The following is an 11,668-nucleotide window of genomic DNA, read 5'->3' as shown; positions in this document are numbered from 1 at the left end:
TTGCCGTTTTTCTGAATCCCAACCCCGAGCTCCGCCGTTATCGTTATGGTAAATACGCGATGTCCTCTTTGAGGGGACTCGCTGATGAGATCACTGCGACGCGAGGGCACAATCGGCACGCCCTCCGCCACCGATTAATATTCATGCTTTTTCTCTGTTGTTTTATCTGTCGAGTAATCCTTTTTTTTTTTTTCTCATCCTCCTTCTCTCTCGTCCTCCGTCGCAGGGCAACGTGACCTTTTCTTGTGCCGAGCCGGTTTCCGTCGCCGTGACGTTCCCCGGCCCGCGGAGCTTCCTCCAGTTGCCGGGGCCGCCGGCGTCGGCGCTCCCCTCGGGCGGCGCGTCCGTGGGGTTTCAGTTCAGGACGTGGAACAAGGCGGGGCTTCTGCTCACCTTTGACCTCGCCCACCGAGGGGGCGTGGTCTGGCTGCACCTGAGTGAGGCCCGGCTGCGGCTGCAGGTCCACAAGGCTGGCAGGGCCCTGCTGGAGCTCAGTGCAGGTCAGTCCACATTATAACCTCCCCCTTCACATCCACCTCTAACTGCTAACTGTTAAATCAGTGGTTACTCTTATGAATATTAGTTACTGGTAACATGGACTCATTTGACCCTCTTCTTCCCCAAACCCCCGTCAACCAACCCCTCTGTGTTTGACATGTTGTTGCTGTGTAAGGTCGTGGTGGCACTTGTGAGAGTTAACCCCTTAGTTTTCATGTTGGCCTCAAAATGCATGAAAACCATAAATCAGATCAATAAAAAGAAGGTAAAAGACCGTATTCTCAAACAAAACCTCAAACACCTCACCAAGCCCGTCTAGACTGTCTAGCTAACGTCGCTCGCACGTGTGCAGTACAGTGGCACGTTTGAATCAAATGGATCAAAGTCAAAGTTCACTTTTGAAACGCTGAACCGCTCACTTCAGACACAAGTGGACAAGATCATCAGATTTTGCCAACGACCGTCGGGTAATACGAGGATGAGAGACATTAAATTGTGCTACAAGACTGAGGCTCAGGTGAATCTGTTTGAAGTTTTGCTTTTTTACGTCTACGACTAACTAATGTTAGTGAGGGAGTTCATGAATCAATGAATTATTTCCATAAACAGTAAATATCCTTGCCAGTCACGCTAATGGCGACATCTTGCATCCGGAGCATCATCAGCATATTTACTGATTGTTTGTGTGCGTTCATGTGTCTTCATATGTAGTCATATGTATATGAGAGTTATTTGATTAAGAAGCATCCTACCAGGAGAGGGATTTGAACCCACCTTTGTCTCCATCGCATGTTGAGTGCAACGCCTCAAACACTCGGCCATCCTGGCGACCGGGTGGCGTTCGCAACCTTGACGATGACATTTCCTTTTCTTTTCTTTTATTTGTTTGCTGGTGAATAGAGTGGATGTTTAGTGTTTTTTTTACTCGGAAGACGAGCGAGGGCGATGACGACAGTGACTGAAAACAACGAGAAAGACGTTGCAAAGCTCTGTAGAGAAATGTGTTGAGGGATTATTCTGTGAGTCCGTCAGCACAAGCCAACTCTCTCAACACATCTATTGTTAATATTAAGAAACTGATTCAAGCCGCTTGTTCTCAGCTCTTAGACACGATGGATCGCGAAATGTCACGGATTGGCACGGAAAAGCTAATGATTGCACTTTGTACTTGGAGCAGATGATGAACACATGCAATGAATCCATATCTCACGGCTATTTCTCTGGTGTTTTTCTTTTTTTTTAATAACAGATATCCTCCTCCCAACTCTTGAAATGCACAGTGTCACTCCTACACCACTTTGTTGCGTGAAGAGATCCGACGCCTTATTGCCGCTAAATCTGTAACTGGACAATCGCTTATGATAATTTCCCTAATAAAACTGAGCAAACAATTACTCAACACGCTTCTTCCTCTCACAACGCCTCCAACAATCAGGCTCAGTTCAGTATCCACCCAATCCGGTGTCATCATTAGTGCTAAATGCTTAACGTTACATCGCGAGTAAGAAAAATGGAGGAGATAATGAGATAACGAGATATTGATCTCCTCGATCGACTCGACGACGTAACCGTCCGGCCGACTCGGACCTGCAGGTCAATGACACAGAGGATGCAGGAAGTAAAAGTAGACGCCTGCTCTTGACTCGTCAGCTGCTGATGAGGTCTTTTTTTTTAGTTATTTTTTTGCAATCTTTTCGTTTCCAGGTTTCCAGACCAGCAGGTAACTTTTACTCATTTGCCAAATAATCTTCTGGTTTTGCCAAATAGCACTGTGTCACTGTGAGAGCGAAATGAGTCACAAGCTGTTTCCAGATCGCAGTTCGGTGCCTGGAGCGGAGTGACGGGGAAATCGAATTTGGGTCACCGCCCCATAAAGTGCCCGATGCTTTTGCCCTCTTCTCCTCGGATCAGAAAAGAAATCTTGCAACCTCTGCTGCGGGTCCTCTAAGTGCTCCGTGTGCGAGGCCGTGAAACACCGACTTTCGGGCAGTTTTGCGCTGACGAGTGTTTATTCGGTTCCAAGGTTCCGCTCTGAATGACGGCCAGTGGCACTCGGTGGAGCTCGGCTCCAGGGGAGGACGCCTGACCGTCGCCGTGGACAGAGAGGAGGGAGGCGCCGCTCACGCCGCCGCTTCGTTCGCCGTGGCGCTGGGAAGTCCCCTCTTCTTCGGCGGTAAGAGCTAAAAGCTGCGGTGTCATGAAATATGTCAAGCGTCTAAATGGCCACATTGGAAAGTGCCGAACACGACACCAATCATAGTCTGTTACCACTCCTGAATATCTACCCATAATGCAATATTGTACCACTGGTGAATGAACCATGATCCAAGGCTTATCATATCTGTGTATCTCTGTCAGTATGTGGAATATCATCGTGCATGTAGACCAAAGTAATGATATTAAAAATCTCCCCGTTTCACGCGAAATATTTTTGGTTCGTATCGTTTCGTCGGATAGCGACAGTTGTCACGCGCCCTCTCCATCCCACCGCAGGTTGTCCCGCTGAAGACGCCCGCCAGGGCTGCAGGAACCCCTTCGACGTCTTCCAGGGCTGCATGCGTCTCTTCGCGCTGGACAACCGCGACGTGGACCTGATCATGGTGCAGCAGAAGGAAGTGGGGAACCACAGCAACCTGCACGTCGACATGTGTGGAATCATCGACAGGTCCGTTCATATGCTGCACACGTGTTTGCTATTCCAAAGGGATGTCCTACCAGGAGAGGCATTTGAACCCACGAGGACTTGCGTCCATTGCATCTTGAGTGCAACGCCTTAACCACTCGGCCATCCTGGTGGTCGCACGCAGCGGTTATCAAAGAAGTGGAGAAAACAAGAATTGTCCTTTTGGTTGCGATGTCTGTGGAGATTCTCATTCATCCAGGTCATAGTCGTCCACGAGGGTGTTGAATCAGGAGCGACTGGACCTTTCACCTCTCAACCAAGAGGCTTCTTCACTTCACTGCTGGGGAACCTTGTGGATGTTTTAGTTAAGACTTTGAAAACACCGTTGTTTTTGCATGTTGAAGTGAACACAGATATCAACAGGGTATTTTTCTGTTATTGCCAAATTTTGCTCATTTTGATGAAAACTTAAACACAAAATGATTAACACATTAATCCCCATTTTAGAGTCTGGATTCTCAACTATATGACACACCTTCAGTAGTGTAAGCTGGGCATTGGGATACACAAGTGATATTCACAATGCTTTCCTCTGTAGCTTTGTGTTTCTACTATCCGGGCACTTTTTTACTGAGCGCTACCAGGAGTGGGATTTGAACCCACGAGGACTTGAATCCATTGCATCTTGAGTGCAACGCCTTAACCACTCGGCCATCCTGGTGATAGTTACTCAGCACTGACTGTGAATGAAATGATTAAAGATGACGGAATGTCTTTCGGAGCTGTTGACGAATGACGAATAAGTGATAATTCTGTGAGTTCGTCAACGACAGGCAAACGTCTTTCAAATACAACGTGCTATTGACGGTAGCTGCGGGAAAAACCCACGATCAGCTCTTCAGATGCTCCCCAATGCCGCAGTCATGTAAATAAAACATTGAGCCGAGAGGAGAGCTTAAATTAACTGACGTGAAAGCAATTTCAGACCTCACGATAAATACTTTGGGTGTAATTCGTGTTTAGTGTGAGTTTGAGGTGATGAATGAAAGTGCAAATCATCGACGACAACGCAGGATCGGTGCAACGACTTCGACCTCGGGAGAAACACGAGGCAGCGAGAGGAGGAGGAGGAGGACGGCAGAGCCAACCGCTCAATCTCTCGTTGTCACGGCAAACAGCCGCACAATTAATGAGACAATGACGATTAATTATGCACCCGCCTGTAGGACAAATAAAATAATGCAATAAGGCAAATAATAAACCAGCCACATATATAATTATATCTTTGCCAGAAATAGAGAATCTGCTGCGGAGATTTTAATTAAATGTCTCATTTTTTATTATTCAGTGCAATACAGTTCATGCACAGATCAGATCTGACTGTTCAACGGAGCCGACAAAAAACAAAACTGTTTTCCAGTAAAGAAAAAAACTCCCTCATTCTCTCTCAGTGAGATTCTGCTGATTGAATTTTGGGCCCATGGGATATATTGTACTGTAAAGTCAGGTGGAAAATGGACTCACCATCATTAAGCCAGGGCAGGTTATTGGGGTGGTGTGTGTGTGTGTGTTTTATTATTGCTGCCAGTTCCAAAGAGCATTATTACCCAAAGAAACCGTCCATTAAAACCACAAATGGAACTAAAAAACCCACATGCAGCCTCTTTATGGCATCATCAGTTCAACACCTTGTTTTACACCAGGGGCAGGAACCTTTTTCTCCTGTCGAGGGCCATTTCAACTTTTATAACATTTTCATGAGCCGCAATAAATTATTGAAGACATATGTTACACTAATGTGTCTTATGCGATGGCAGAAATGGCCCCTCTCTTTCTCTTGAGGTGTCTTCTGTCAGATGGTACTCACAGCTGCGTTTAGCCAAAACTATTTCTGTCAATCATTGTCTAATACCACTTATCATTTAAAGAACCCCTCCAGTCACGTTTTAAAGTATATTAAAAAAATCTGCTATGTCTAATATTTAGTTAAACATTGTTTACCTCCAAAAAAGTTTTAAAAAAAGCTCTGAAATGGGACTGGAAAACATCCACTCAGACTATGATTATTCATGATATGCAAATAACACAGGCCCCGCCCACCACAGCTACTCGCGCTAGGTTGACCGGGGTAAGAATGGTGTGCGACAAGACGGCTATCTGCAAAATTGGCGATATTCAGCCATAAAACTCCCACCAACTGCTAATGCTAAAGCTAACTGTCTGCTGACACACCTGCTGTCCTCTCGTGGATGCTAACTGCTAATGCTAATGCTGACACACCTGCCGTCTTCTCGTGGATGCTAACTGCTAATGCTAAAGAGCTGCTGACACACCTGCTGTCCTCTCCTGGATGCTAACTGCTAATGCTAAAGAGCTGCTGACACACCTGCCGTCCTCCCGTTGATGCTAACTGCTAATGCTAACGCTAACAATCGGCTGACACACCTGCCGTCCTCATGATTCGCTAGCTCTGCTGTACCGGAAGTTTCCGGTTTCTTTGCCTCACATTTGCATATTCGACAAGAAAGAAAAACAAACAAATTAACCGTTTTTCTTAAAATACAGTAGCGGCTCCACTGGTACTGGAGCAACATGCGGATCAAAGTCAGTCCAACATCCTCCCACTACATGTTGTCAAAATGGATAATGTGACCTTTAAAAATGAAAAAATTAAAGTAGTTTTTGTTTCCACTGGTCACATTATTCCTGACCCTCCTACACACACACTTAACCATGAATTGAATAACATGCTTGAGTAAACATCATTTAAAGTGCTTTCTGCCCATTTAATGAAAAAAAGCTTAATGTAACAAAACTGATTGTTGACATTTATGTAATTCTTGTTCTGTTTTTGAAAGGATTGTGAGAGTTTGAAAGCTTTTTTTATCCATAAAGTCACAAGGGGTGAAAGGTCAAATTCTTGATCCCGATGTGTCCATGAACACACTGGACATTTTGACTCATCGTAAGATCAATGACCAAGCTACAATATAGAATGTTCAGCTTCTTTTTCCAAAACAAATAAACATTTTTACTTCTCTTGACAATAACTGGTAAAAAGGTGCTTTTGTCCCGTTTGATTTGTCTCTCTCTGTCTCTCTCTCAGGTGTTCTCCCAGTCACTGTGAACACGGCGGCCGCTGCAGTCAGTCCTGGACCGCCTTCCACTGCAACTGCTCCGACAGCGGCTACAGCGGAGCGACCTGCCACAGCCGTAAGTCGCCCATCCGTCCATCACCACATGTCTATTGGACAGTAAGGCCAAATTCACCTGCTGCAGCATTCGACACCAACACGTCTTCCTTATAGACAGAGCCGACACGTGGCAGCTTCAGTGTTCAAACTAGATTAAAACAGACAAAGCCTCAATGTTACAGGAGTTGCTTTAAGGGGTTGCTTTATTATCCCGAAGGGTGAGGAGGTCAGACATCCGGAGGGGAGCTCGGAGTGGAACCGAAAAAAAGTCGGTTGAGGTGGTTCGGGCATCTTATCAGGACGCCACCTGGGCGCCTGCCTTTGGAGGTTTTACCGGGAACATCCAACTGGGAGGAGACCTAGAGGTAGACCCCAGAACTGGCTGGAGAGACTACATATCCCATCTGGCCTGGGAACGCCTCGGGATCCCCCAGGAGGAGCTGGAAAGTGTGGCCTGGGAAGATAAGAAGGGATGTGTGGAACATCCTGCTTAGCCGGCTGCCTCCGCCACCCGATACTGGATAAGCATAAAAAAGATGGATGGATGGATGGTTGGATGGAATGGCTACACCTTTTTTTTTAAGTTTAAGAAAACACTGGCGATTTTTTTTATTTTAGTGTTAATGAATCAAACTATCGTTTTAAAGCACTTTTGACTTTTTTCAATATTCGACCCAGATGAGAATCTAAAACTTAGCCAGTTGCTGTGAGTCGGTAAACATAACCGTGAAGAGTTTAGCCTTGATTATGTGGATATCAAAAGGCAAATCACGGTTGGCATTGAATTTTTTTCCCCTGCTGCAAATCGAAGACGGCGTTCGGAAACAGAGAGCGATGACGGACAAAAATGGAAGCTAGAATCAATTGAGAGTTAAAAATGTGGGAGAGAAAGTGCAAGAAAAGGCGGATAATGAATTTCCTTTTAACATACACAAGAGGCAAGCTGAAAAAAATGTACACGTTACTTACAGTATAAATAGTGCATGCAGAGTACAGGGATGAAGAATGAATGAAGGGAACAGCCGGGGGCGAGAGACGGCCATTATTGTGCCGCGTTGCTACTTTCATTGTGCTTCATTCACGTAACGTTGGCAGCCACAAATGGCAGAGCTTTTATTTACAGTTTGAATCCTGTAATTCTGGGGTGAACGACACAGCGCCCTTAGCAGCAATATTGTTCAGTAATTACAGTAGCTGCGCACATTTTTCTCCCCCCTGTTAATGTATGAGCTGCAGAGTTACATCAGAAGAAATCAACATTTCTTGGAATTCATTTTTGTAAACGCTGCAGCCCGGGGGACATTCTTTAAAGATGACATATTATACCAAAAAAAAGACCACCCTGTTGATTTTTTGTGAGCCGGCTAAACTCCTACAGCCTGGCTCAGAACAACTGGTTCAGATTTCTCTCCCACTGTGATGTCACAGTTGGACTATTTTGGGGTCGGGGGGGGGGGGGGGTAACCCCGCCTGCAATCTGAGAATCTCCACTTCTCCGGTGAAGGGGCGTGACATTTCCTACAAGCTTTGAAATCAGTTGACCAATCACAACAGACTGCCGCCAGCTGTGCCAATCAGAGCAGATTTATCGGGAGGGGGCGGGGCTAAAAGAAATCCAGGCGTTTTAGACAGAGGGTGAATGGAGGAGCTGCAGGAATGGGCAGTATGAGAGCACTCATGCCTTTTCTGAACATCAGAGCATGTAAACCTTTTTATGAGTGGTAACACACATTAAAAGTATGAACCTGAATATGAGCATGATATGCCTCCTTTAAAATTAAAGCCACCGCCCCTGTGAACTTATTGCAGAACACTTACACAGCCATAGTTTTTGCTTAACCGCTAAAATGCTGAATGAACAGATGAAACCACGGAGGTGAAATGAGCTTATTGGTGAGATCCGCTGGTCCTGATCCGGTTCGTTCTTCATTCCATGCGGGGGGAAAAAACATTCCTCTAACCGCACTGAGGCGATTTGTGTTGGATTAAAGGCCTCGTGGCTGTGGAGGAGACGAGAGATAAAACAGATGAGCGTGCAGTGAGGGAAGCTTAAGATATGGAAGTGCTGGTGTGTGTGTGTGTGTGTGTGTGTGTGTGTGTGTGACTGGAGGAAGAGGAAGAGGAAGAGGTGGTGCTGATGAAGCCGATAATTGTATCCCCCAGCCGATGTGTTAATGTATATATATATACGACGGCGTGACTCATCTCATTATTTTTTCCCCCCTCCCTCGCAGCCGTGTACGAACAGTCCTGCGAGGCGTACAAGCACAACGGCGACACGTCGGGACACTTCTACATCGACGTGGACGGCAGCGGACCGATCGGGCCGCAGCTGGTCTACTGCAACATGACAGGTGACGCGTCGCCCTCACACCGCCGCTCTCCGTCGCCTTCGCTCATGATGAACAGTTGACGTAACTGTGAGCGGCGACTCGCCGCTCATCAGTCTCTGGCCCACTTCATCTCTCAGCTTCCGTTTCGCATCTTTACGTCCATCCCTCTCTTTGCTCCACCCGTCACCCTGTCTGTCCCGGTGCGTTACATCATTTCTATCAAAATGATGATGATTTCTCTCTCTCTCTCTCTCTCTCTCTCTTTTTCATTCTCATCTTTCCCTTCCCTACGATGGTGCTTTACGTGATTATTGTTTTAATATGAATAGGCATCTTTCCTTCTTTGGTTGAGCCCTTTTTATTCCATCTTTCCATCTCTTTCCTTCCTTCTTGCTTCCTTTTTCCTTCTGCCGTTCTTCCCCTCCTCCTTTCTGTCCCTGTCCCTCCATCTTTCCCTCCATCTTTCCCTCCATCTTTCCTTCCTTCCTTCCTTCTTCCCTCCCACCTTTGCTTCCCTCTTTCCATCTGTTGTGATACTGCAATGTCTGATAAAAAAAATGTTCTAATGTTTAGAAAAATGTCTACTTTCCCTGTTGGAACTGTTGTGATGTCCGCCCCTATGTCTGATGAGGTTTGAGTACACCAAAAGTTTGAAATACATAGAACGAGAACATAAAAATGATCTTGAAAATATAAATATTTCAATTTTCACCCTCCGGTTGCAAGCAGAGGCCAAAATACCTTTGACGATAAAGTGCAATTTGCACCAAAGTGATGTTTGTGATTTGTTCTTTTATTGTGTGTGTGTGCGTGTGTGTGTGTGTGTGTGTGTGTGTGTGTAGAGGAGAACACGTGGATGGTGATCCAGCACAACAACACGGACCTGACCAGGGTCCGACCGTCGCCGGGTGTGAACCAGCGCTCGGTTCACTTCGACTACTACACGGAGGAGGAGCAGCTGTCGGCCGCCATCGGCCAATCGGAGCACTGCGAGCAGGAGCTGTCCTACCGCTGCAGGAAGTCCCGCCTCCTCAACACCCCAGGTACAGACGCTTGTCTTTCCGAGTCCAGGAGAGAACGTTGAGTGGGTACGTCCACAAGAAACAACATGGGGGAAGACGAGGGGAAATGTTTCAATGTTTCTATTTATTTGCTTCTTGTGCCGTCACGGAATCTAATTTAACGGGAGCGAGGTGTGTGTGTGTGTGTGTGTGTGTGTGTGTGTTTCTCTGGAGGAAACAGTCCAACTCTCGCTCTAACCAGACAAAAAAGAAAAATAATTGTTCCGGTCGTCGCCGCAAAATTAAACAGGCTCCAAAGGTTCTTTTTCCTCCTCATTCACCCGTGAGCCAGACAAATGGATTCCGTACGATTCGTCCGGATGTCTCTTTCACTGAGCAGTGAGACCAATTTGTTTGTCTGCCTTTTGTTTTCGTTTCCTCCCAAATGTTTTTTTCATGGTCTTACAAGTGATTCATGTTCAGACATGGATTTCTATTTATTTTATTATTTTTCCTGGTGGCTAACACATCCACGGAGAGGAGACTATTGATTGCTGCCACTGAAAATTCATAATTTCAAGGCTTATCTTTATTTTTCCTTTAGACATTATGTTATAATTTCACACCTTAGGAGGAACCTGCAGCGGGATATTGGGATGATATTTTGATATTAATGCCGCTTCGCAGCCGAGATTGAAAAGAGAAGAAGAGCATGAAAAGAAGGATGGAGGCAGTAAGCACAAACAGTCCCAGAGGAAGGGACAGATGGATCGACTTCCTTGGTATTCACTTTTTTCTCTCTTTCCTTTATAACAAAATGTATATTTTTTTTAAAGTTTAACTCCAAACATCAACATTATGTTAAGTGCGGAGCTGCAACCAACGATTATTTGCATAGTCCATCAATCTGTCGATCATTTTTTTTTCGATTAATCGATTCGTTGTTTTGGTTCGTGAAACGGTGAAATGAATGTCCATCGCGTTTCCCCAAACTCCAACATGATGTTTTGTTCTGTCCACACGCCGAAGATCTTCAGCTTCACTGGCACAGAGGAGCAAAGAAACCAGAACATATTCACTGAAATCAGAGAATTTTGACTTTATTTTTTCATAAAAACTACGTGAACCGATAAATCGATTATCAAGATACTTGTCGATTGATAATCGATCAACTGTTGCAGCTCTAGTTTGATGTGTTCCGGTAAAGAAACAAAACAACAGAAAAAATAAAAGCAAAAGGAAAGAAAAAGGGACAGATTGTTTTGGGGATAAAGAAATATTGGAAAAAAAAAATATGTTCTCATACTTTTTTTTTTAATGTTTTGTCCGATAACCGTTTTGGAGTTTTGCCCGGCAGCGTCTCTCAGGAGAAGTGAGGTGAAAGCGCCGCTCGGCGGGAAAGTTTTTCGTGCCCGTTTTCCGTGTGCGAGCTTTGAAAGTGTGATCGCGAGACGTGCGGCCTCAGGCGGCGCGAGGCCTGTGAGGGGCGTTGTGGTTTAAACGTCTCTGCGCTCGCACAGTTTGTCCTTTTCCCACGTTCCGCTGCGACTCGGGTGCATCCGGCGTTATGTACGGAGGGAGAATCTCGGCACGTCTCCTCCCAGACCTTGTTTGCTTTGTGTGAGGACAGACAGTGGGACAGAACCCTCAAGTTAGACCGAAACTAAATGTTTCCTCGCACGTATTCATTGTGTGTGTGTGTGTGTGTGTGTGTGTGTGTTTCAGAGGGCTCTCCATTCAGCTGGTGGCTCGGCGGCCGCGGCGCCGGCCGTGTCCAGACTTACTGGGGCGGCGCCCAGCCCGGCAGCCGGCAGTGCGCCTGCGGCCTGCGGGGCGACTGCGTGGACCCGCAGCACTACTGCAACTGTGACGCCGACCGCCCCGACTGGTACGGAAGTAGCATTAATGACCCATTGCAATATGTTTCCTTCCTGCTGCTTCAGTGTCCACGAAGGAGTTTTTGTTGTTTACAAATATGAATCCACGTCCTCATCCTCCGCTGCTTCTGCCGCGTCTCTC

The 11,668-nt window shown here is 46.1% G+C and overlaps 1 protein-coding gene and 2 non-coding genes across 4 annotated transcripts in view; 1 reads left to right on the top strand and 2 right to left on the bottom strand.

Annotated features, from left to right (window-relative positions):
• The window catches only part of LOC118311443 (contactin-associated protein-like 4), a 76,707-nt gene that overhangs the window by 45,817 nt on the left and 19,222 nt on the right, over positions 1-11,668 (top strand). For both annotated transcript variants that reach the window (XM_047332231.1, XM_047332230.1), the window contains exons 8-14: positions 227-500; positions 2,522-2,671; positions 2,992-3,163; positions 6,228-6,334; positions 8,550-8,669; positions 9,491-9,691; positions 11,375-11,537. In XM_047332231.1, the coding sequence (XP_047188187.1) occupies positions 227-500; positions 2,522-2,671; positions 2,992-3,163; positions 6,228-6,334; positions 8,550-8,669; positions 9,491-9,691; positions 11,375-11,537 (1,187 nt within the window). The remainder of the gene's footprint in view (positions 1-226; positions 501-2,521; positions 2,672-2,991; positions 3,164-6,227; positions 6,335-8,549; positions 8,670-9,490; positions 9,692-11,374; positions 11,538-11,668) is intronic.
• Positions 3,211-3,293, bottom strand: trnal-caa. Its single transcript has one exon. It is a non-coding gene; the product is annotated as a tRNA-Leu (tRNA).
• On the bottom strand, positions 3,760-3,842 carry trnal-caa. The gene has a single exon. It is a non-coding gene; the product is annotated as a tRNA-Leu (tRNA).

The sequence above is a fragment of the Scophthalmus maximus genome, chromosome 5 (genome assembly GCF_022379125.1).
Source record: "Scophthalmus maximus strain ysfricsl-2021 chromosome 5, ASM2237912v1, whole genome shotgun sequence".
Lineage (NCBI taxonomy): Eukaryota > Metazoa > Chordata > Actinopteri > Pleuronectiformes > Scophthalmidae > Scophthalmus > Scophthalmus maximus.
This window is presented reverse-complemented; position numbering and strand designations above follow the sequence as displayed.